The sequence below is a fragment of the Bombus bifarius genome, unplaced genomic scaffold (assembly GCF_011952205.1).
Source record: "Bombus bifarius isolate JDL3187 unplaced genomic scaffold, Bbif_JDL3187 scf7180000009243, whole genome shotgun sequence".
Classification (NCBI taxonomy): Eukaryota; Metazoa; Arthropoda; class Insecta; order Hymenoptera; family Apidae; genus Bombus; species Bombus bifarius.
In genome coordinates, this window is record NW_022884989.1 from 4,999,703 (window position 1) to 5,027,475 (window position 27,773).

The window sequence follows — 27,773 nt, forward strand, 5'->3', positions numbered from 1 at the left end:
GGTCACTGACAGAATACTGTTACATCTTGACTTTTAGAATACTGCTGCAGGAGTGCCTCTTGGGGATGTTGCTGTCGTAGAGGAAAGTTTGTGGTGGGTGTGTCTCAAGTCTGTTCCTGACTGATCATTGGGTAAAGACATATGTTTGAGGATGGGTTGGTTGTCTTCATGAAGATTCCCGCGCAGGTGACCTTACGCTTGGGGAAAACCGCGTGTCCGGTCTTTCTGAGATGTACCATAAAATAAAGAAGTTTCGTGCCTTATGAATTTTTTCCGTGAGGTCCTAAAGTACCTTGACTGTACAATAGGCCCACTGTTTATGATGGGTCCGCACTAGGGTAGCGCAGACCCTTGACGGTCGTTCTGCCCGAGGATCGCATCTGGTTCACATAAAGCGTCGCGGTAATTACCAGGTGGCCACTTCAAATCTTGAACATATATAATTCAAGATCATTCGTTTCTGTTTCTTTCAGTACTAATTAGATATACTTAATTTAACGATAGCAGATTCTTTCATATTGTTCCTTATATTAGTCACAGAATTCCTATAAAAAATCTCTTGTTGAACGATATCTTGTGCTCATCAAATTTCCAGCTTGAAATTTCCCAAAAATCTGGATACATAATGAAAATTGCTCTCCTCAAATATGGAGACATTTAAATTGACAAGCGATTATAATGAGAATACCTGAGTCATCTTTTCCTTGATAGGACCAGTCGTTGTTGTACATCCTTTATCCATTTTCGCCTATGTCTAATTTTTGCGAATTACTCGTTAGTTATCGTAAATTCATGTTCATAACCTATCACAACTGAAATTAAATGCTGGTTCATTTTCTTTCTTTCCTTCGCCAAATCTGCAACAGAGAAAGCTTATCATTTTCAGTCAATTCTATGATATTCATTTTCAATCTTTTAAATTTTTAACTTTCGACAGTATTTCAACTAATATTCAACATTCGCTAATATTGTGTTTTCAATTATATGTATTATATTAGATTTTATCTATAATATAGCAATAATATCCTACATTGCGTTTCTTCATAGAGAATCAAACGCCAAACGATCTAGCGCAAAAATAAATTAAGAAGAACAATATTACTTACTCAGAGGTTAACAATAGCATTGGACGAAGAACAGATTGCAAAGTTAATTATTGTGAAAATAAGGACACTCTGCATAGAAGAACCACTTCAGACAATAACTGTCATGAGGAAAAGGTATATTTTGTTACAAGAAGCTGATGTTTCACATATTACGACTACCTGATACAAATCGAATTTGTAAACTGTTGATACTCCTCGACGGCTGTTCGACTTTCTCAAATCCATTGAACAAAATGACTAAGGGAGCACACCAAGGAAGTATTGCTGTCAAGCTCACGATGTCTGCGGAAATACTGTCGTCGCGACAAATTCTCCCTCTTCTAACACCTAAAAAAAAAAAAAAAAAAAAAGACCAAACTGAAAAGAAGGGAAAATATGCAGAGGAAAAAAATTGTACGTAGACTGCAATTTTCTCAAAGTGAGCATCTATTATGTATCAATTTCTTGGGGAGGCGTTAATGACCTCGGTCGATGCCGCGGTATGACTGTAATTTCCATGCATTATAAATTACTTCTATAGACTGACGGCACGAACAAATTCAAGAGGAAACAATAACAGTGGAAATAATAAATCGTGGCGAGGTGTAGTCGGATGATTCCTCGAGTTTTCCGCACAGATGTTGTTCAGTGGTCAAAGCGAGATGGACGTGTTCTACAGGCAGTACAACACTTACCGTATACTGCTGAGTATCTTAGGACTCTGGCCATATCACAAGTCGATTTACTCAACGATTCACAGAATATTGATTTCTGTTATTATGCTCACCTACATAGTTCTCCAGGTAACCAGAATTCATTATTTTTAAGCTCTCAACCCATGTACAGCCCGACGTTTTACGGCGAATCTACTCGTTACAAATCATAGTACGAACAATTCGTGGAAAGATAAATATGTTATTGTATTAACACTCTATAAGGATGTGACCTCTTTCTTGACATAAGGAATTAACACAATATGTTCCTAGGTACTATTGCTTTTTAAAGCTGGTATTACATTTCGTGGTTGCATCGTAACGTTATCCGCAACATGCCCAGTTATGGTCTTTCTCATGCGATATGTCTCTTCCGTAGCAATGTTCCCAGTGGTACGTGATGCTCTAAAGTGAACTGTGTGAAGTTCAGATAAGGAGATTCATATATATTTTTCTATGTGGGTACAGAATGTATATATTTTGGATAATCTACGCAAGATAGACACCACGCTGAAAGATGAACTTGAAGTTCAGATACTGATGAAATACGTCGACTGTTCGATTTACATAATCTCCATTTTCCTATGTAAGAAAACATGTCTTATGTTCGTAGAATTTGTCAATGTAGTCGCGATTACTTTAATGTCTGAATGCTTCCTTCCGAATATTATACAAACGTAAAATGTTAAACCTTCATTTATGTGATTGACTGTATTAGAGAAAAAGGTTGAATGGTGAATCCTTTGCACATGACGAAGTTTGGTGTCAGAAATTCTGTTCCTTTAAAACGTTTATATGATAAATATGTATTATTCAAAAGAGAAAAATGAGAAACTACTTCCATTGCCGCGGTTACGAGACTAACATCATTTGCTGGTACAAAAACATTCGGACGCAAAGATATCGTGGTATCACTAAACCACCTTCTTCTCATTTTAGGCTTATGTTGCTCGTGGATCTTATTCGCTACGATGTATGTTTTCGCTCCGATAACGTTGGACCTGCTGCTGCCTTTGAACGAATCTCGGAGACGTTATTTTTCATACTTATCAATGTTTTCACACGATCAGATAGAGTATGTCGATATCGTATACGTGAATATCCTGTTTGTTTATACAATTGGATTGTTGTGTCTGGCGGGTACGGAACTGATGTTGGTTGTGTTTGCTCACTGGATGTGCGGAATGTTCGACGTAACTAGGTATGAATGAAAATGCCGACTTTTCTCCTTTTCATGTGGTCATTGCGTGCAACAGACACCTTACAACACTTACAACGTTACAATGGTCATGATTTTCAGGTAAACATACGATATGCAAAACATTCAAACAATGCCATTTAAACGGAGTACGTGTTTCACAGCGGACCGTTAATATTGCTGTCATAGAACTTCAGTAAATTTATTTAATTACGATTTACCTAACTCTCATTCTCAGACTTTTCTATTTTGCTCGTATGTGCTGTATGTTTCAGATGAAGTTGTTTGTATGTATTCATGTGGTGACAATCTATTTTAGTCAATTGCAGCTTTCAATTCAATCGACTGAACAGAAATGGTTATCTGTGTGATCATTTAATTCTTATAAATATAACTCAATACAGTCATTAGTGCGATAATTCGCAGGCTGTTAGGGTTAATTCAGACGATGGAAAGTGAAATTCTTTGTTAAGTCACATTTGACTAAAAATTTGTGTACATTTTTAGCTATCGATTGCGAAAAACAATTGCGGATTTGTCTTCGTCGAGGCAGGTCGAGCCGAATTTCAGGGACTTCCGGCACGTTGTGGACTGTCATAGGAATACGATACAGTTGGTACCTTCGTCTATAATGAGTATTCGATGGTACATATCTAAGCTGATCCCACTGTATTTTCCATGCACTTCCTACCAACGTTTGTTGTGGAATTCATTCGCTGGATAAAGGATCATCGATTACGCATTATCGAATTACATGCTACATTATATTCCGCCATGTGTTGTGATTGTAGTTTCTTTCTCTGTGTCTTTGCATCGCGTAAGTATCCTTTCATTCCTGCACGTTCTTGGGAAAAGGTAAAATCCTCAATGAATGTAATGTATGAAACCATTTTCGAAGCTTCTAGATTTTCGCAATTCTTTTTCTGATAAGTGGTACACCGTAAAGTGAAATCTGAAAAGAAATACTATCTGCCATTGGTTATAAATATATATAGATTGTTTGTGCAAACAACAATTTGTTTTCTATAGAACTCAAATATTTCAAACGAGAGTCAACTGAAATGTGTCCATTAACAGTACTTTTGTTAGAACGAAAGAATTTGCGAAAGAAGATAAATAAGGCCGAACGATTGAACAGAAGTGGAAAATTGACCCTAATTTATCCTATCGTTTTCCAGCTTTCAAATGCTATAACAAGTGCGAATGATGAATCAGAAATCTTCATCTCTAGTTTATTCCTTATCAGTCATATGGTGATTTTGTACCTATGTCACTATTCTGGACAAATTATAATAGATCGTAGTCTGAACGTGTTCAAGGAATCGTAAGCTCAAATTTGACTGAATGCGGTTGTTCTGTCGTCGTCTATTAAATAATTTTCTATTTGTCTAAATGTTTCTATTTACAAAGTAAATTATACTATTGTATTACTAGAGTATTTTAAGAGATGCAACAATATGCAGGTACAATTCTACATGGTACTGCATGCCTGTAGAAGCGCAGAAATTGTTACTCTTTATCATGTTGAGGAGTTCAACGGAAAGTGTGATAAACCTCTCCGGATTTTTCGTTGCTTCTCATGTCGGTTTTTCAAAGGTAATTTTTTCAGTCTGTTACTGTATAATCGTTGTCTGACATCTGCTGATCAAATGTTATTGCGTTTCAGATGCTGAATACATCCTTCTCATACTTTACTATGATATACTCTTTTCAGTAGAATTTCTCCTGCATAATTGACTGTGCGATAGTTGCTGATAGCAGTGATTTTAATATTTAATAATGAGTAATTTAGTAATAAATAATTTATATTAGTCATTGGTTTACATTTCATTCTTCTGGAAATTGTGAAGTGGAATAGAATTTCGATTCTCAATTAATTTTACGTTACCCATTTTTCACTCTTTTCATGTTAAATACATTCAATAAAAAAGATTTTATAGCATTATATTTTCAATCGCGTGTGTTTCGAATGATAGACATAATATTTGCTTTTGCTGAAAATATCATATTAATGTTGTACATTGCGTTATTAGTACACAGAAAATGTAATTGCGAACGAATAATTGGTATAATTATTAAGACAAGCAATGTTTTAATATCTCTGTGATACTGGAATATCGTGACGAGCACTGTTTTTCAATGTTTGAAAGGGATAAAAGTACACGCACAATTCCGCAGTCGAATACAAACAGAATTTTGTAAATCGTAGAAAATGTGACTTATGATGCTCTTTCTCTGTGATTTTCATCTACGCCCAAAAATCGATGTTATGTTTGATTTTTTCGTGCGATCATCCATTGCGAGTAAACAAATTTTCCTTTTCCTTTTCGGAATCGTCGAAAAGGTTTATGAGTTTAGAATCGTTAATCTTTATGTAATTCTATATATTTCAACATGATAATTCCAATTATTGAAATTATTAAAATGTAGCATATTTTATATTTTTTTTTTTTTTAACTGAAATAACACCACATGTATGGCTACAATTCACTTGACGTTTTATAACTTAGATAGATAGAGTTATACTATCATAATATGCAACACATTTTCCATGATATATTACGCCACACTATTTATATTATGAAATCATTCGTTGCTATTTTTTTCAGCATTAATAATAGCTTCTTAATTTGACGATAACAGATTCTTTTATATTGCCTCGTATATTTGTTACAGAATTCCTATAGAAAATCTGCTGTTAAACGATATCTGGTGTAAAATAAGTGTACTACTTTTAGTTTGAAATTTCACAAAAATTTGGATATTTTCAAAATTCTTCTTCTCAAATATTGTGACATCTAAATTAACAATTGACAATAATGAGAATACCTGAGATTCATTTCTTTCTTGATAGGATCAGTCGTTGTTGTATACCTTTTGTCCATTCCTCACTTATCTCTTATTTTTTCGAATTACCCGTTAGTCATCGTAAATTCATGTCCATAATCACGACGGAAATTAATTGCTGATTCATCTTCTTTCTTTCTTTCGTCAAATCTGCAACAGAGAGAACTTATCATTTTCAGTAAATTTTATGATATCCATTTTCAATCGAGTGTATTACATTAGACTTTATCTGTAATATCGCATTAGTATCCTACACTGCGTTACTTAATAGAGAATCAAATGCCAACCATCTAGCGCAATAATAAATTAAGAAGAACAATATTACTTACTCAGAGGTTAACAATAGCATTGGACGAAGAACACATTGCAATGATAATTATTGGGAAAATAAGGACACTCTGTATAGAAGAACCACTTCAGACAATAATTGTCATAACGCGTACGTATGTTTTGTTGCCAAAAGCTGATGTTCCACATATTACGACTACCTGATACAAATCAAACTCGTAAAATGTTGATACTCCTCGACGGCTGTTCGTCTTTGTCAAATCCATTGAACAAAATGACGAAGGGAGCACACCAAGGAAGTGTTGCTGTGAAGTTCGCGGCGTCTGCGGAAATACTGTCGTCGCGACAAATTTTCCCTCTTCTAACACTTAATAAAAAATAACTATAAAAATAAGGGAAAATATGCAGAGGAAAAAAATTGTACGTAGGCTGCAATTTTCTCAAAGTGAGCATCTATTATGTATCAATTTCATGGGGTGGCGTTAATGACCTCGGTCGATGTCTGTGAATAACTGTAATTTCCATGCATTATAGATTACTTCTATAGACAGACGGAGCGAACAAATTCAAGAGGAAACGATAATAGTGGAAATAATAAATCGTTTATAACTTGGCGAGGTGTAGTCGGATGATTCTTCGAGTTTTCCGCACAGACGTTCTTTAGTAAGCGAAGCGAGATGGACGTGTTCTACAGGCAGTACAACACTTACCGTATACTGCTGAGTATCTTAGGACTCTGGCCATATCACAAGTCGATTTACTCAACGATTCACAGAATATCGATTTCTGTCATTATGCTCGCCTATATAGTTTTCGAGGTAACCAGAATACATTATTGTTATGCCTCCAATTTATGTGCATCGCAACGTTGTATTGCGGATCTACTCGTTAGAAATTTGCGAGAAGATGAATATGTTATTGTATTAACGCCATAGAAAGATATTGCGTCCGTCTTGACATAAAGAATTAACAGAATATGTTTTTAGGTTTTATCGCTTTTTAAATCTGGTATTACATTTCGGAATTGCATCCTAACATTATTTGCAACCTGTACAGTTATGGTCTTTTTCATGCGATATGTCACTTCCGTAGCAATGTCCCCAGTGGTACGTGATGCTCTAAAGTGAAGTTTATGAAATTCAATTAAAGAGATTCATATATATTTTTCTATGTGGGTACAGAATGTATATATTTTTGACTATCTACGCATGACAGACACCACGCTGAAAGATGAACTTGAAGTTCAGATACTCATGAAATACGTCGATTATTCGACTTACATAATCTCTATTTTCCTATGTAAGAGAACATTTTCTATGTTTGTGGAATTTGTCGCCGCAGTCGCGATTACGTTAATGTCTGAATGTTTCCTTGCGAATATTATGTAAATGTAAAATTGTGAATCTTCGGTTATATGATTGGCTTCATTAGAAAAAAAGGTGAATACTGATCCATTTGTACTTAACGATGTTTTGTGCTGGTAATGCTGTTCCTTTAATACGATTATATGGTAGATATATGTTATTTGAAAGAGAAATACGCGAAAATACTTCCGTCGTCGCGGTTGCGAGACTAACACAATTTGCTAGTACAAAAGTATTCGGATGCGAAGATATCACGCTATCATTAAACTATTCCCGTTTTAGGCTTATGTTGCTCGTGGACTATATTGGGAGCGCTGTATGTCTTCACTCCGATAACGTTGGATCTGCTATTGCCCTTGAATGAATCTCGAGGACGTTATTTTTCCTACTTGACAATGTTTTCTCACGACCGCATAGAGTATGTCGATATGGTATGCGTGAATATCCTAGTTGTTTATACAATTGGATGGTTCTGTCTGGCGGGTACGGAACTGATGTTGGCTGTGTTTGCCCACTACGTGTGCGGATTGTTCGAGATAACTAGGTATGAATGAAAATGCTGACTTTTCTCTTTTTGACATGGTCATTGCGTGCAACAGATACCTTACAGCACTTACAACATTACAATGGTCATGATGGTCAGGTAAATATACGATATGCAAAACATTCAAACAATACCATTTAAACGGGGAGCGTGTCTCGTTGCGGTTCGCTAATATTGCTGTCATAGAATTTCAGTAACTTTAATTGCGATTTACCCGGCTCTCACTCTCGCGTAGGATCCTTCTCAGACTTTCCTATTTTACTCGTATGTGCTGTATCCTTCAGATGAAGTTGTTTATACGTATTCATATGGCGACAATCTATTTTAGTCAATCGCAGCTTTCAATTCAATCGACTGAACAGAAATGGTTATCTGTGTGATCATTTAATTCTTATAAATATATCTCAATACAGTCATTAGTGCGATAATTCGCAGGCTGTTAGCTAATTAGGGTTAATTCAGACGATAGAAAGTGAAATTCTTTGTTAAGTGATATTTGACTAAAAATTTGTGTACATTTTTAGCTATCGATTGCGAAAAACAATTGCGGATTTGTCTTCGTCGAGGCAGATCGACCCGAATTTCAGGGACTTTCGGCACGTCGTGGTCTGTCATAGGAATACGCTACAGTTGGTACATTTGATTATAATGAGTGGTAGATATTATATGATGGTAGATACCTAAGCTGAACCTACTTTGTTTTCCATGCATTTCATGCCGACGTTTCTTGTGGAATTCATTCGCTGGATAAAGTTTCATCAATTACGTATTATCGAAATATCCGATACATTATGTTCTACCATCTGGTATAGCCGTGATTTCTATCTCAGTGATTTTGCATCGAGTAAGTATCCTTTCAGTCCTGCACTTTGTTGCGAAAAACCAAAATCCTCAATGAATGTAATGTGTGAGAGCACATTCTCAAGGTTTTTAGACCTTCTCTGTTCTTTCTCTTATAAATGATTCACCATAAAGGTGAATTTTGAAAATGGATACTATCTTCCATTGGTTATGAATATACATAGATTGTTTATACAAATATCGTTAACGTCGGCCGAATATTTCAGTTCAATTTGTTGCGCATAGAATTCAAATATTTCTAACGAGAGTAAATTGAAATGTGTTCTTTACCATTACTTTTGATAGAGGGATTGAATTTACGGAAAAGACACTCTGATAATTCCGAACAATTGAACAGAATGGGAAAATTGATTCTAATTTATCCTAATGTTTCACAGGTTTCTAAAACGATAACAGACGCGAAAGATGAAAAAGAAATCTTCATCTGTATCTTTTTCCTCATTGGTCATTTAGCGTTCATGTACATATGTTGCTATTCCGGACAACTTATAATAGATCGCAGTCTGAACGTGTTTAAGGACTCGTAAGCTCAAATTTGACTAAATTTGGTTGTTCTGTTGTTGTGCATTTAATAATTTTCTATTTGTCTAAATGTTTCCATTTATTAAATAAGTAACGCGATTATAATACTAGTGTTTGTTAAGAGATGCAACAATATGCAGGTACAATTCAACGTGGTATTGCATGCCTCTAGAAGCGCAGAAGTTGTTACTCTTTATCATGTTGAGGAGTTCAACGGAAAGTGTGATAAATATTTTCGGATTTTTCGTTGCTTCTCACACCGGTTACTCGAAGGTAATATTTTTAGTCCATTACTGTATAATCGTTATCGTATATCTGTTTGTTGAATGTTATTGCATTTCAGTTGCTGAGTACGTCTTTCTCGTACTTTACTGTGATATACTCAAGTCAATAGAATGTTTCAAGCATTATAGATCCTATGTTGTTGACAATAGCGAAATTGTGACTTGAAGTCAAATTTCTGATAGTCAACATGTGTATTCCCCGCTTTAATGAATAAACCTAACGTTTCTTCATTATGCTGTGTAAAATGCATACACTAGAAGTAACTATTATACCATAGTGTGAACTTTAATAATTAGTATGATACTGTTGCATATTAATATATTGTAATATAGACTATATATTACAATATATGGGAAAGAAGAGAGTGACTACTCTCTTCTTTCTTTCAATTTTATATTGAACGACATGTCATATTTAAATTAGAAACTTAATAGCATCTGTTCCACGATTTTTTGATATATTTGCATAGTAAACATTTCTTGGTCGTTGGTCGACTACGTTATGCAAAGTCTAACACTCACCACTGCTTACTTTTGTAACCGAATATAAATTTCAATAACTTGGTTTGTATGCAATGGAGCAAACACTATCCAGCGCAACAAACAGTACCATAATGACAGGTGGCACGTCTTTGAGTGCGAAGTTTGAAGTAGATAGCTCATAAACTTCTATTACGAATATTATGATCTTTTACGAATCGTTGTTATGAATGTATGTATTATGTGTGTCGTACGAAACATTTCAACATATATTATCAACGTAATGGAACTTAACTATCGTAATTACATTGATAAAGTTTTACATAAACCCGAGAATATACATAGAATCTACAAGATTTGGTACCTTTACAATTTCTTTATGTGCAATTTACAATATTAATAAGCCTCGGTATTCAGTGAAACTTATATGTGTGAAGGTGGCCATTCGTTCCTTCCTTTCTCCTCATTATCCCAGTTCCCTAATAAATATATGTACGCAGTAAATACCTTGTAACATCTCTATACATGCACAGACTAGTTTCAAATTTTACCAATCATAATAGTCCTATTTAATTACGGCACTTCTGAAAGATCACAATTTTGTATACATCACAATACCACTATTGTATTTATTACAGCATTTATTCATATACTACTTAAAGTGCAAGTAAATTAAGTTTCGTATCACTTAATAACACTTTTATGTAACTATAAGAATTTGGGGCACCGAGAAACGCTTCACTTTAGAATAAGGATGCGCGCAACTACTTTCGTGTATAGAAGTTTCCTATACTTGTGTCGTTAAAACGGTGTTAAATAATTACAAACGATCAAACGATCTTTCCGTACATGCTTTCTATTCTGTTCTGCACATTCGATACACTTTACCCCACGATGCAACACACACTGACCAGGACTGGCAAAAGGGATGAGGCGGAACACGCGTGCGCGTTTTCAGGAAGAGCGGGGAAAAGCTGAAAATGGTGCGAAAGACCGTCTGTGCACTCTATAATTTACTTAATTCACCGATGTCTCGAAACACGTCCACTCCACTGTTATTATCGCACCCTTCCGAGTCGCCCGCGGAAAACTTTCTCCTTATTTATAAAGACTTCCGGCGGATGGTTGAATTGAATATTTCTGCAGCACCACAAGCATCAAAAATATCTATTAGTTTCTGAGAAGCATGGACTTTCTTGGGAGCAAATATTATAACATTAATCAGCAACTTCTACTGTTGACTGGCTTGTGGCCGTACGAAAAATCCAAATTAACGATCATTCTTAACTTCTATATGCTGGCGGTCTTCATAGTTGGTTTGATCATTCAGGTATACTCAATCCTCTTTTAAGACGGTGTGCTGAAAACACAACTTCGATATAACACGGTGGAAAAATTGCGATAACCCTCCTATAACACGATATCCTTGTAACATGGTTTCGATTACGACACGAATTAAGCGTGTTATAGAAGGATGGCCTGTATTTCCTTTAATCTTGCAATTCTTTGTGCTTGTTACTGTGGGTTTTCCGGCGGTTTCTGTTGCAAGTTCGATCTATCATGAAATATTTTCGCGAGCCAGTGTAGGTGTTATTCAACTATAAACAGGTAACAAACAATTGCAGCTAACGAATATTTTCACCTCGGTGTACAATATTGACGACTTCATTTCCTATTCTGCCTACGTGATAATAACAACAATGTACATACTGAAATACTGCACGTTTTGCTGTCAGAGCAAAAAAGTGAGTTCTATATACTAACGTGTGATCGTTTGTAGACAATGTAGTGAAATAAGGATTTTTGTTTCCAAATGCAGATGAAGACATTGTTTGAACTCGTCAAACATGATTGGAACGATATTCAACACAACGAGAACGAATTGGATATGTTACGGAGTCGCACGTCTACTGGAAAGCTCATTACGATAGTTGCCACAAGTAAATTTATTTTACGAATGGAGAACTGTCAAAATTTAAAACACTCGAAAATCAGTAATTTATTCGCTTCCATTGTTATTTATCCACGATCTTTTGTTATATGATTTCTGCACTTTTTCAACGTATTAATGAACAATTTTTAACCCAGCTAAGCCTATCACCCCACAAAAAGGATGGCCGTACAATAATTTTCATATTTATTTGGCAATTCCTAGCAGCGTTGTTTCTATTTAACGTTATTCTTCTATTTGAATAGTTCTTCATCATCAACAGAAAGTATCATTTAAAGCCACTTAGAATATCTGTGTTAATTTCGAAACAATGTGATGTGTTCTATATATAAATATTTTTCCACTTTCTGCATGCTTATTTTTAAATTACAATATATTACTCTTAAGCTGAAGTCAGCCGATGACTAGTTATTTTAATGATTCTGAACAATTTAGTATTTATGTTATGGTCATCTTCATAATTTCAGTAATAATTGTCATGACTTCGATTCTGTTTGCCGTATCTCAATTGCTGCCAGTCATTATCAATATCATGATACCTGTAAACGAATCTCGATCAACCCACTTGGCCAATATGACATTTATGATCATACGATATAACAACTCGTCTTATTTTGCATTATTTTCTTTGATTATTGTTAATATTTTGGGAGCAATAGTGATGACAACCACTGAAACGACTTACATGATACTCTGTCAACACCTTGTTGGGATGTTTACAATTGCAGGGTAAGAAATATTAGCTATGATTTCTTTATTCTACCTATATTAATTATAACATTAGTACTAATGACTTTTAATTGTAATTGAATATTTTACATTTTGTAATTATAACATTTAGCAAATTTTTAAAAGTATTTTTTACTATTTCTTACTCGAATTCGATTTAAAAAAAAATATATATATATATTATCATTCTTTTAACTTGTAATATTCATTAAGATATTTTTCATATTTCAGTAATAAAATTGAGCATGCGTTAGATTGTGACAAATATCAAATGTCTCCTATACGTAAAAACATCGTGATTTTCTTAAGAATTGTAAACGCTGTGAACACACACAAGCGATGTCTCACGTTAGTATCTATAATTTTTAATCGTTGAATGATATTTATACGTATTAGCAGGTATAAAACTGCATTGATAAATAGGCGATATATTCAGTATGAAGAAGAACGATTGTTTATTTCATAGTTACCGTTACGTGAGCTAAGTGTAAGAGATAATTATGGCAATTGCATAAAATTATTATAACTATAAACATTTCACGAAATAAATATTTCTATTCTAAAATTTCTAATCACCATGAAGCAAAAGATGCGCCGTTAGAATATAACTACACATTCCTATAGAACTGTAGATTGCCAACTGAAGAACCCATTTATTTTCTTGCATGTAGTAAAATATCATGTCCCTTGATTTGATTCCTTTAAAATACTTCTACAGTAGTATTAAATATTTTCTTCCAACTATACGAGGAGTAAAGAAAATATTTCAAACGTGTTTGCATTAAAAGAATAAAGAAGAAGAAAATATAAATACATTCTGTATGTTGCTTCAAAATATATAGAGTATATATGATTTTTTATGTTGTTAAAGGTTTTTTAAAGGCTTAACGAACACTTTCTTGATGACTTACACAATTATGCTTTTTCTCGGCATGGTTTCTCTTATTGTTCATCTCATTTACGTGAGTAACTGTTGGTCTTCATAAAAAATGAAGATGAGTATTAGAAAACACTTGGAGGGAAGGAATGGATAGAGTCAATTAAGTAGTAAATCTCCAAAACGACAATCGAATTAGTTTGTTTCAATAACAGGTGTACGAACTGATATTTCTGGCGTTTAATATAAAGAAAGCTCTGTTAATGTCATTAGTAATTATCCTTCATTTCGGCATATTGTACTTTTGTAACCTCACCTCACAAAATGTTCGAGATCACCATGCTGCTATTTTCTTTTATGCGTGAGTACTTCACTTTTCTGGTTTTTACTTACAATACAAATTATTTGTATTTTCACGTGTTGTGATTTGCATGTTTACAAGATTTTCTTTAAGTTATTTAACAAAGAGAAAGGTGATGATATAATAAGAAAAAAAATCTAAAAATAAAATACGTGACAGAAATATTTTGATTTAATTACAAGTAAAGAAATTTAAATAAGTAATTTTTTATTTCCTAAGAGTGTCAGAATTGTCATAACTGTAAAGTGATAGTTCTAATAACGAATTAGAATAAACATTAAGTAACGTCTTACGCGAATTCTTACGAAAGATTTTACTAACTTTATATAGAATTACAGATTGTGCTTCGCATATTTACAGATACAGCGCGCAATGGTATGAAGCTCCCGTGTGGATACAAAAACTATATCTTTTCTTGATGATAGAAACTACAATCGACATAAAAATAATTCTTGGTTTCTATACCCCATCGGTAGAAGGTTTCTTCAGGGTATCTAGAATTTGTTAAATTTTATATCTATTTTTACTGTCATTAACTTTGGGTAATTTTACATTCCTCATTAAGATCGACAACTCTTTTTCTAGCTTGTAAATTTAAGCGTCAATTATCTTATGGTGTTTCATTCCATGCAAATAACGAAATAAGAAATTTCTATATTAGTCGACGAGTTCACAAATTTAATTGAATAAACAATATTTCAATTATTAAACTGCAACTTATATTCTTCCTTTTTCTAATGCCTAACACGAAAAAGAATTCTTTAATTTCAATTTCATAGTAATATTTTATGCGAGTATAAAAACAGCATCTCTTCCCTTTTGTTTGAGTAAGGTCAAGACCCTCGTTTATGAAACGTTTATTTTTTCACGAGAGTCCTTGTATCGATTTTCCTTTGCATACCGTACTTTCCCCTTAACACACATTCGCACCCCTTTACGACAAATCGATATCTTCTGACACACAAAAGGAACTTTTTTCTAAGGAATACTCATCCTCCTATCCTTCCTCTTCTTTTATCGAATTAAATCACTGAATAATATTATTTAACATATTTTGATATATTTCTTTTCCTATAATACAACGAGTACTATGATACAAGAAGATAATTCTGTAGAATAATTCTTTCGTACAAACTCCACGATTATAAAGATCAGTGGCAGATTTAACACTAACAATTTTATTCAACTATGTTTGATTATGCATATTTATATTTTTGGGGATATATCTAAAGATAATGGAATCTAGGCAGAGAATTATTTTATCTACTAAATTTTATAAATGAAATACATAAAAATCCGCAGTTTACTTTCTCTAATAATTCTGTTGCATTGGAATTAGACACTTCAAACGAGGTTCTTTCACCTTCAACTAATCGTATAAAATCTGCATCTGATTCTTCTCCTTAGAAACACGATTTACAATTCTGCAACAACTTGTGCTCAATACTACCGCTCAAATTTCACTATGATCCTATCAAAAATCAACTATCTCGTCTGACAATCGATTTCTCAAAATCTGAAAACATTTGACATACCGTAGAAAAAGGTTCTAACGCACTGAACACACTAAAGTTTTCTATGATAAATGTCGAAATATTTTCGCGAATCACTGTGCACAGGTAAGTGTACAACAAACAATGAGCAAAGGTAGTTGAAAAATATAAAGAATTTGCATTTGTGTGAATTTCAGAAAATAGGAAGTGATGTCGAGACACTTGGCGCGACAGTAATTATAGTTTCACCCCTAGATATATTTCTTTTATCTTCGGTTGAATTTCTTTTTTCACCCTCGCTACCGATGCAACTATCGATCCTTGCAAATTGCCCCTGCTGTCAATCATTTTTGCCACTTCTCTCGATATTTTCCCCTCTTCTCTCTTGATATTTTACCTTCTCCTTCTCCGTATCTTGCCATAAGTTCAGAAAGGGGGGATTGTATACCTGGCAACCGATGAATCGAAACACACTCGTGCTTCAGACTTCGTAGGAGGATGACGTACGTCAGGAGATCCGACTACTCGTTCATGAAGAAGCTTCTGCTGGTTTTAGGACTCTGGCCAACTCCAAATTCGAAGTTTCGTCTATTTCGAATCACTTTCTTTTATACGGTTTACATCGGTTATCTACTGCTCGAGGTAATCTTAATAATAACTCTTTTACATCTTTTACACTACTGGTTTACACGTTCACACGACGCAGATTTTACGTTTTACACTTTACGACCTTACTGCGTATACTGTACATTCAAATGATTCGATGTAACAAGCTATAATGTTATTATAATTTTATTATGATTCTATTACTACTCGATTTTATGTCGTTGTTATGTGGTCATTTACGTTGGACGAAATTTGTCGATTCTCTTATTTTATTAATAGTGACGGTAATCAGCAGTGATCATCGCAGTGAAAGTGTTTGAATAAACTTTCGCGAAAATTATGTTGTTCTATTTCATTTTGTAGTAACACATCGCATATATATTGCAAAAGTGTCACGACTCAAAATAACTTTGTCCTGTGTTGGAAGAACGTCAGAAGAAGGGAGATTCGACGAAAACGAGACCAATTTGTGTTGCGAGTCAATGTATCGTTCGGCGAATTTCATTGAACCATGCGAAAGCATTTGATGTGAAAGTGTTCGAAGAATATGTGAATATATAAAAGATCGAATTTGTAATGACGGTAAATTTATCGTGGACGAGAAACACTACTCGAGCTTCCAGTGGAAATTTTTCACGTCGGTGCGAACAGACGCGTAAAACACTGAAATTGCTGTAATATCGTGAATCCATTTCCGAATATATAATTACGTTTCCATAAACGTCGAAATTAATTTTGTGAAAAGTGTCTGCATATTTCTGGCAGTTGAAAATAGATTGAAATCTGAATTACTTGGTAATCTGTTAGGATTAATAGTTTTAAAGCTACAGCGGGGGGGGGGCCGAATTGATATTTAATTAAATTCGTCAGTTGTGTCTTTAATTATGGAATAGTAATTCTACGTTACACCGATGTAATCCACGAGAGTGCTATATCGCGTATTGATCTGAAATATTCACTTAAACGGAACAATGTACTTCTTCAAGCATCGCATACGAAAATTATAATTTTCTCAAGCACGCGTATATTTTTAGACAACATGGTTTTATACGTTTGAGTGCGACATCCATTGCACGGCGAATGTTCTGTCCATTTTCGTACAGAATCTGATGATAGTTTCCAAATACTTCTTTCATCATAGACATATGGCTGCCGTAAGTTTCCGTTTGCAACGTTAAATTTGTTATTTAGAAAATTTACAATTTTTATTATTATTTTGCTTTCAACAATTACCATTCAACATTAATAAAAATTAACATTCACTATCGTATTGTTAGGTACATACTTTGTACACAGCGATCGAATTCGACTGGAAATCCTTGAAAAACGATAAACCGAGCATCGAAATTCTTCGGAAATATGCAGAGTTCGTGCATACTATATTGATATCGCTGATGAGTATGAAGTTCATACCAAAACAAAGATTTTCATTTCTTGTATCAATTTTGCGGTGTATAAATATGTATGAATTTCAGTTGCCATATGTTCCACTAGCACTGTCGCGATTTTCATGTATCAGACACTGCCTGTTCTTCAAATGCCGGAAGAAAATTATACTAGATTCTGGCAACGACCGTTTGCTTTGAAAGCATTAGGAAAAGCTATAAGTTCTCCTACTCTCTATCTGATCTCCTTGAATGTATTGCTGAATGTTATAATCTTGACAGCTTTGGAAATAAGTTTTATGGTTTTGTCAGAACACATATGTGGATTGTTCAAAATTACAAGGTAAAAATAAAATTAATCAGTAGATGTATGTAAATCTGTTTTATACTATTACCTCACTATACTATAATGTTCACGTTACGAGTAATTGTTTACATTTTATATATTACATTATATATATGTACATTTTATTTCATATCTATATTTTATTATGTGAAGGATTTTCAGTGGGATTATGTATGTATGTTGGACATAAAATAATTAAGTCGATTGAATGTTTTTCAGCATTTTCTATGAATAATATCAAAAATTAAAACACTATATGTACACTGCACATACCGAGTACTATTTACGATACGGTTTAATTTGTAAACTGGATATATTTTATATTAACGATAATGATCATTAATAGAATAAGACAATTGGAATTATAAAGGCTGCTATTAAACTTCTAACCATGCACGAAGGAATCATTAACAGCTTGGTGGGAATTTTAAATCCAATTGTATAATTTTAATTCTTCCCAACGGAACTGAATCTTTTACAGAATTTCACATAATTTTTTTTTTTTAACTAATTTAGGATATTTTTTAATTCTTTAGAATTTATTTAAAATATCAAGTAATATTTGCAACAAGTGGTAATCCTGGGAAAAAATAATTTTCGCCGTAGGCATGTAATTATAAAATTAATTAATTGTAAAATTATAAAAAAACTGTTAACAATTTTTGTGTCACTTTGATATTTTTAATGTAGCATTATGTTATAAGTATACAGTTATAGCATTACTAAGCAACTTGATAAAGGAAAATCACTGAGTGATATCAATGTTTATGAATACTCCACTTCGGTTTAGCTATCACTTGAGGTACGCTGCCAACGAATATATTAAGGAAATTTCTGGATGCGAGAAAAATAGTGACATTTACACGAAGATAATATTGGCCGTGCGTGTTCACATAAAGGCGATAAAGTTAGTAGATACCTACGATAATTTCTTATTATATCTACCACGAATTGGATCTAGCCTATTTTAAATCTTTTAAGATATATGCGGGTCATATGGGACATATTTGAGATACATTACGTCATTATATTGTGTTTTGGTATCATTGGAGCAACCATGGTGTTTGTGAGCGTGAGTAACATTGAATGTTTATGTCAACGACATGAATATTAATTTTTTCATTGCGTGTTAATAATTATTTGGTTTATATAGAAATATATAAGTGGAGTCTTTCTCTCTCTTTCTCTCTCGTTCTCTCTCTCTCTCTCTCTCTCTCTCACTCTCGCTCTCTTCTCTCTCTCTAAATATATCAATCGAATTTATGAAAATGAATTCCATTTTGCAATTGAGAATGCCATTGCTACATACACCACGTACGATGTCAAAAAACAAATTTTTGAAAATTGATTTTCAGAACTTGAATATTTCACAAAGTAAGTAGTATATTTAAGAGGATAATAATTATCGTATGCCTATAATCTTTACATTATTTCTAATATTATCCTCCTTTAAAAAAGAAAAATGCTTTCTTATTTTTCATTAATCATAAATAAGATGGAAGATACTGTAAGTAATTTGGAAGTTCAAATAATGAAATTTACAAAATTATTGAATTAGTTCTATCAATCGGTGCAAACGAACGACGAGGGACGAATATTAGTGATAATGCTCATCCTTTTGTTATCTTTTATTTGTTACGGTACATTAACAATGTACTTTGGCCAAAGACTAATCGATCACAGTTTAGGTGTCTTTTACGACGCGTAAGTATTCCAATTATCGGATCAGAATATTATTAACCTTATTTCAATAATAGTAATAACGATAATTATATTGTGCATATTTATACAAATTCATACTTTTTTGGAGATGACTAAGGCAAAAGAAATTAGAAAAAGAAAAAATTGTCTAGCGTTTCTTATTTACTTATTTACTTATTTAAGAAAATATTTCTCTTTTATGAAAAAATGGATATATATAGAAAAATGACATGAATTCTCGTATAAATTTTAGATACAATTCTCATTGGTACAAAATCCCTGTGAAAGCTCAAAAATTGTATTTAATGGTACTCACGCGAAGTGTAAGGGGCTGCTCGTATTCCAAGGGCAAACTCTTCGTTTCGTCGTTACAGGGTCTAACCGCGGTAACACGATTTGCTTCTGTCACAGTATAGTCCAATCAATGGAGCTATTGGAATGAATTTGATCTAATCTACCGGAAATTTCTGCATAAATCGCTGTCAAATATTATGGAAAATCAGTAGTTGCGCTTCCTGGAAATTTTCTGCTAAGTTCGATGGAAGTTCGGTGTAGCAAACATGACCACCTTCTCGATACGTTTCTTAAAATATGTCTTCTAGATACGCGTTTTTGTCGTCTCTAGCTGTTCTTTTTTTTTTTTTTTTAATATGTACGTTGCAAAATAGTAAGAAACACAGCATGTGTATTATCACGCGCCCGAAATTCATCCTTTGATGAACAAATCAACCTTCATTCATGATAATCTGGATTTGGGATCATCAGTCTAAGTATAATATGTGTGCAAAATCAGATCAGCCTATTGCGTCTCACACAATCAGCTTGTTAATTACGACAGGTTATAACAGTTTTCTATCCTGTGACAGCTAAATGAAAGTTTTGCCACTGGACCCAAATTTGTTACGTATACTTTGCCATGCCAGCTATTACGAGCAATCAAAAAAATATCGACGTCTTAATTTTTGCAACTTCCAGTATTTTCTAAAATTTCCGCGATATAATTAAATTCAAAATTTTCGTAGTTTTCAACATTTAAGAGAAATTTTGCATGCATGGTGGGAAGCCCGGTGAATTAATGCTATGAAACATTGAACGTTGAAATTCGATGAAAAAGTACCGAGTTAATAAGCTCCAAACTCGAAAGCTGGTTACTGTAAAAAATATACTGTACATCGTGTAGAAAATTGAAAGGTATATTCTGACAAGGAGCCCCTAGTATTTCTTCCACTCTAAATTTAGACTGAGAATCCAAATTCAGATTATCATAAACAAAGTTTGATATGTCCTATGACTTTCGGGCACGCACAAATACACATGCTCTTTCTTCGTTTTTTTACTATTTTGCAATGTACCAATTATTTTTACGAAATGAACAGAAAATATATGACTTTTTGTATAGAAATGCGTTCTTAGGGGAAATATTTAAAGAAACGTGTCAAGAAGATAGTCGTATTTGCTATATCGAATTTCCACGAACTTAGCACAAACTTCTCAGGAAGCACAACCCCAAGTATTCATTTAATTATGACATTTGGCAGTGATTTATATAAAAGCTCTCGTTATATCAAATCAAATCCATCCTAATAGCTCTATTGATTGAACTAGTGTCAGAGTATAAATGCAGAAAGTAGATCTTTGTAAAATTTTTTTCTCACATTACAGGTCACAAACACAACGTTTTCGTATGTTAGGTTCTTCTATTCCCTAAAGAACTAACGTTCTTAAAAAAGCTGATAAAAGATGGAACGGGACATAAATGATGTTTGCCCTAATAACGTTGACATTTAACAGCCTGTTACGTATTATTGATGTTGTTTGCACAATATGTGAAATTATTCTCGACATATTATTGTTTATAACTGTATTTTTGGAAATTAAAAAAGTTGTTGTAAATTTTCTTTTATATTTTTCCCCTTCTTTATGGATTTTAAAATATCTCTACGGTATTAGGTTGTATTTACTAATTATAGGAATAATAGATATTTACTTACGCTCGTGAATATCCGTGAACAATTCCATTTAGACTCATCCAATTATGGGTAAACAAACAGATGATCTCTTCGAACTAATTAGAAGTGTTTCCACAAACGGTGGAAAATATGGATTTTTGAAGGACATCCAAACAAATCTGCGAATAAACATCATATTAATCATTTGAAAAGTTATTTTGCCAGAAACGGAGGTAACACAATATTCTATTAAATACTTTGTAAATCGTTAGAAATACTGTATTTATATGTACATATACAAATATCATGTAATAGTTATCTATTAATTTAATGCACAAATTTTATGTTATGCACAAAATCGATTTCATCCAATTTAATTAATGAAGATACATATGGAACTATTTATACTCCGTGATAGTGGTCGAAATTCTTATCCACTATGTCAGGAAGGCATATTGATTTTTCATTCCCCTGTCATAGTTCTCCCATAAGACACATTTTTACTCTTTCGTATTAAATCGACATGCACTTGTCACGCTAATGCTTCTCGTTTTTGAAGACACATTCTTTGTTTCCCCTCTTGCTTTTATAGAAATTGTACATTATGTTCATGCTCCACTTTTCAATAGATTATATTAATTTAATTATTGATCATTGATCATTAACCATTTTTGTTACGATTCATTTTAATATTTGAGTCTCCTTCTGTTATGTAAATGGAATTTAAGATTACATACACGAAGTGTGTCAATATGGTTAAAATTTAATTTCCATCAAAACGTAATCAAATATTAGAGATTGTAATAATTAATATTTTTAATTTGCGAATTTTTAAGAATTCATTAACTCTCTCCCCTTTTCCCCTTTCTAGCCGCGGGCAACGTCGAGATCATGTTCTACATATTCCATTGCATAAATTTGCAATTCAATAAACAAAAACATTTGCATTTTTCCCACTTATTTTGATGAGCTAACTTACCGGCTGAAAAATAAACTATGACCCAAATCTAATCCAATTCTGAATTCTCCCATACTGTGGGATACCATGTACAAGAAAGAATTTATGTGTACAAAAGGAACGAGTTTTAGTATTTAGTGTAACATAGCTTAATTATCATAAACAAAACTACTTTCCTTCTGGTTGTATAGTTCCATAACTAAAAAAAACACTAAATAAAAAATATAAAATAACACTAAAAAAAAAAACACAATCTCGTACTATGGCAGGCTACGCGCAAAGTATATAAAGGGCTCCGCCCTGGAAAGACATTTTCCAACAGCAATAAACGCCAAGCAACAGCGTGGACAGTATATGGTACGTTCTTCTGAAACTCTTTAGAACAGATCAGTAGAAACAAACAACGCTTCGCGTTTCTACATTATATGACACTGTCCAATGTCAAACGATCACACCATGGTTCGTAAATCTTAATTTTCCATTAATCTGAGAAAATTGGACTTGTACGAAATCTTTCGTAAAATCCACATTTTCTAGCTACGTTGATTGCATTGACACTTTTAAGATGAACTTCTCTTTCAATATACTCACCGCTGTCAATGCATGCTGTACATCGCGTCGGTACAATTATTTAAGCAATACTATGGACAGAACTATTTTATTTTTATTTTTGTGCTTTTCCAGCATTGGCAGACAGATATCAACGTGCCTTCTAAAAATGTCAAGCGATGCGGGCAGTTATTAATGATTTTGTCAATTATTGTAACCAAAAGTACACTTGCCTTTTATTGCAACCTGTTGCATTCGCGTCGAAATTTCTAAAACATTAACGTGGCTTAACGTTCTATTAGTTTGATTATCAGCCATGGATTCTCAGCTATGTCCTCTTCGAGAACAGACTCGTATACACAAGCTCTATGCATCACTGGTGAGGATAGGGAACAACTTGTTGCACAGTGAATCAGGAATGGGCAAGTATAGCGCAGTGGGGATGATCATGCGTGAAACAGACCCACACGGAAGGGAAATTGACGTCATTAAATCTCCTTCGTTTTGTTTACTAGTTGCATTAAGTTACATTAAGGTTCGTTAACTTTTCAAACGCATCGAGCAAAAAAAATGTTGCCGAGTTAATACACGAGATAGAGAGGGGATAGGAGAAACTTGTTGCAAATCCACTGTCATAGACGAGTTTTAGCCTTGCTGCAACGATGGACGATCCGCAAAATCCCCGCTACAGACTCAGTAAGATTTTCTTATCGGTGGTCAGACTCTGGCCGTACGATGATTCGTGACTAACGAAAATGAAAAGAGTTTTTGGCGCGGTGATGATGGTCTCATCTATAACGTGTCCAGTATGTGTCTTTATTTTATTAATTTAGATACACAGATTAGACATTTCCTTTTTTAAGATTCAAGGTTCCTTTTAATTCAACAACTTCGAATTTATAGATAAAGGGCATCGCAGAAATCCTTCGAGACAACTGGCGACCTTTAAAAGTAGCGAGAATGGACGACAAATAGTTTTTAAATACGCGGAGAAGGAAAAACTCCTGTGTATAATATTGACATGTAAGAAATTCTGTTTCGAGTTTTCAACGAAACACTTCTTTATCTCTTTTATATTTTTGTCCTTCTTTCTTGGTACCTTTTTAATAATAGAATTATTTATACGAGCCACGTATTGCCGTGATATTGTTTCTTTCCTTGCTTTTCCTTTCATTATTTTGCAAAATAACGTTGAGTTATTGGTTGTTGAATAGTCTTGAGTATATTCACTAAATTTGTGTATTACTGTCCATTAATAATCTATTATTCCATCTATCCTAAATATCGTTTAAAATGTATTGTGAAAAATCGCAGAGTAACTGCAAATATTGTCTCGTTCAAAAATCATCCTTTTGAAATAATAATATGTACATATACTTGCCTATAAATAGAAATTTTCATTTAATTCATTGAAGTCAGCAATTTCATATCGTTGCAGTTATGGTTTACTTATCGGAATGCCGCTAGCTATTTCCTGCGTATAATAAAACCTCCGGGTATGGATATTTGCAAATCGTCTGCAAATTTCTATATAACTACAAAGTATATTACCGCCAATAAAATATACTCTGACATTACATCGTTCGAGGCAATTTTCTTTTTTTAGGAACAACGACCACATTATGATCACGTGGTCGCGCTGTTTGAGGTGGTTCGGTAAAAAATAATAGTAGTAATTCATTTTATTATCTTAATTTCATTGCAGTATGCACAAAAGACAGAGACGTAACATTCTCTTTTTTTATGTTAACTTACGTTATGCATTAAACGAGCGTCATGTAAAAATGTGATTATTTTATTTGTTTCAGGTAAGTAACGTTGATCGTCTTAGAAGAGAGAATAAATTACCCGTTGAACGAAACCTAAAGCAACCTAAAGGTATCGTGAACATGTATTATTTCCTCTGCTAACGAATGTTATAAAATATCTAAGATATTGGGTCGGCAACTAATTTTGTCAATACCACCTAATGACAAAATCCGCAACCACTTAGTTGCCAACCCAATAATACATAGAGAAAAATACGATAAAATTAAGAAAAAATTAGTAACATTAATAATTGACGCAGTGTGTAATACATATATATATATAGTCGACTATAGGCTAAAATATTTATTTGGTATATTTATTGAAAAATTCTACTTATTTAGTAGAAAACCGAATGAAGATGAAATAAAATATGTTTTCAAAATGATAACATAGAACATATTTTTGGGTATAACTCGAAAATTAAAGCTCACCATCCTATATATGTATAGGAGAATGTTGTCCAAAATGATGATCTTGACAATATAATGCAAGCGCATCAAAATCGATGAAAAGGTAACTATTTGGCATCTTGAACGAAAAGCAAATATACCTTCGTATATATATTTCATAGTAACGATATATTAAGTATTGCAAAAATACTCACGTTCGTGGTGCATTAGCACGAAATAGTCATAGTAATCACATGATTTCCACAGTTGTATGGGAGCAACAGTTTTATTTTGACACTATTGCACCGATCGTATATGCGTCACTTCTTACGTGTTGGCTGAAAATTACTGGATAACCGCGAAATATTAATTTGACAATTTTTTTTCACTTTTGGTCTTTTCTTATCCTATTTGCGTGAAATTCATTGGCTAAATTTAATCGCACTCCATATTACATATTTAGTTAACTTATCATCTTACAAAGTAAATGAAAATTAATTGCACATGGTAACAAATTTGTTTCTATTACAACTTGCATCTCTACTAAAGTGCTAGAACGTTATACTCTCGCTGAAAATCTATGTGTACCCTCCCAGTTCTTCTCGTCGAATGAAGAAGAAACATCCCCTTCCTTGTCAGCGGCACCAGCATTTCTTCCCTGCAAAAGAAAAATAAAAAATAAAGACCATGAATATCGAGATATACGCGAAAAATTTAGTGGGGAAACGCTGTAGGACGTATTAAAGCATAATTTATTCATACTAAGACGCGAGGAACTGAGACAATTCTCCTCTGATATTACTTACCCTTTGTTTATCGATCGTACTTAAATTACGGTGTCCGTCAATCATTCCCACCCCTTTGTGAGGGAGAATTATCGAAGAAATTATAGCGAGAGAATACTGACAATTTTCAACTTAAAAATAAACAGAGGGGAGAGAACGCGTAGGATGGTAACTTCAGACTTAAATGTACTTGAACCGTCGCAGACGGACGATATCAAGAAAGGTTATTATAGATATAGTACGATTCATTTACTTATAACTGGACTGTGGCCGTACAAACATACAAAATTCACCAGAGTGCATAGAATCATTTGCGCCAGTGGTTTTTTCAATAATTGTATTTTGCAGGTATGGACTATATAATTTTCGCTATATAAATCTCGCTGCGGTTACCTCGTAATCGCATTAAACCTTGAAAATAGGATACACTTTCTAATTTGCATTTGTTTCCAGCTGCTAATCTATATTAATACCAGTTTTACATCGTCATTGTTTTCGCATGATCTGCTTGACGTAGTCATATCGTTGAGTTTTTGTTTCTTATATAGCACGTTATGGCACAAGCAAGATATCGTAAGTTTCTAAATCTTAATTAAACTCTTCTGCATATGATAGCGTATATAAATGCTATAGTTGTAACTTGTAACCTTTCGAGTGATACTTGAATATTAGATGTGTATAAAAGAAACATCATTTTTCTCAAGTATTTCGAAATATTTTCCGATATTAGTTATCTTCTATAAACATATGTCGAATAAATAGGATTGAAAAATAATTTTGTAATTCTGTCTTTAATAAATTAATCCTCGAACAGATTAACTATTTTTTAATTCTGTCTTTAATAAATTAATCCTCGAAGAGATTAACTATGAATATCATACTAGCTTTGGTGTCATCCAACTGTAATTATCTAGAAGTTTATCGTACACGCAGATTAAGAAGATTATGGACATCGTGCAACAGGATTGGAGGACTGTACGAAATTTAGAAGAATTTAATATATTAACAAAACATGCAAAAGAAGGGATTCGCCGTTCGGGATATTTTTGTCGTAAGAAACGATTATCATAATTCCGTGGATTTCACTAATTTACTATAGTATTATACGGAAGTAATATTTTCCAGTTTTTATGTACTCAACGATGATGATTGGAACGGTTTTTTATGCTATTAATTTTACCGAATTATTAATCGTACCAGATTTGCATTCGTTACCAATTTGGATGCAAGCCATCGTCAATCAAGAATGTTTACGCTATATTTCCTACTGCATTTTCTGCACTGTAATGTTTCTAGCAAATGCAACATCTATAGCAGCGGAAAGTGTTAGCACTATGACATTTCAACACCTGCGTAGTCTTTTTGAAATTGCTAGGTAATCTAATGGTGGGATTCTTTGAGTTAGAAAAAGATACATAATATTTATTATAGGAATCAAAAAAATGAAAAATTATCAAGAATTTGATCGATTATCACGATGAAAGATATCAGAGCATTTGATTGATAAATATTCAAACATCAATTTTGTACAACAATTAATTACACACCGTGAAGATTAATTTCACGTAGTAAAAAAGTAATTTTTCTAAAAATTACGCAATGCTTCAATTTAGGCTAATTTTATAATTTACAGTAATCGTATAAAAGAAGCATTTATCTACAACTCTTTGCACGATTCTACCTCCAGCAAAACTTTCAA

General features: G+C 33.4%; 5 protein-coding genes across 6 annotated transcripts in view; all 5 read left to right on the top strand.

The window, feature by feature from the left end:
* The window catches only part of LOC117214648 (mannosyl-oligosaccharide 1,2-alpha-mannosidase IA), a 222,238-nt gene that overhangs the window by 135,215 nt on the left and 59,250 nt on the right, over nt 1-27,773 (top strand). The gene's annotated exons all lie outside the window — the stretch shown is intronic.
* On the top strand, nt 1,030-3,971 carry LOC117214650. The gene is made up of 5 exons (XM_033460853.1): nt 1,030-1,888; nt 2,091-2,191; nt 2,267-2,384; nt 2,738-2,999; nt 3,504-3,971. Exons 1-5 carry the CDS (start codon nt 1,699-1,701, stop codon nt 3,718-3,720), a joined length of 888 nt encoding a protein of 295 aa, XP_033316744.1. The 5' UTR covers nt 1,030-1,698; the 3' UTR covers nt 3,721-3,971.
* On the top strand, nt 4,045-4,659 carry LOC117214657. The gene is made up of 2 exons (XM_033460859.1): nt 4,045-4,320; nt 4,460-4,659. The coding sequence occupies exons 1-2, from the start codon at nt 4,058-4,060 to the stop codon at nt 4,629-4,631; spliced, it is 435 nt and encodes a 144-aa protein (XP_033316750.1). The 5' UTR covers nt 4,045-4,057; the 3' UTR covers nt 4,632-4,659.
* Nucleotides 6,776-8,049, top strand: LOC117214652. Its single transcript, XM_033460855.1, has 4 exons — nt 6,776-6,949; nt 7,118-7,237; nt 7,313-7,430; nt 7,778-8,049. Exons 1-4 carry the CDS (start codon nt 6,809-6,811, stop codon nt 8,047-8,049), a joined length of 651 nt encoding a protein of 216 aa, XP_033316746.1. The 5' UTR covers nt 6,776-6,808.
* On the top strand, nt 16,084-17,999 carry LOC117214653. The gene is made up of 3 exons (XM_033460856.1): nt 16,084-16,239; nt 17,238-17,357; nt 17,481-17,999. Exons 1-3 carry the CDS (start codon nt 16,096-16,098, stop codon nt 17,787-17,789), a joined length of 573 nt encoding a protein of 190 aa, XP_033316747.1. The 5' UTR covers nt 16,084-16,095; the 3' UTR covers nt 17,790-17,999.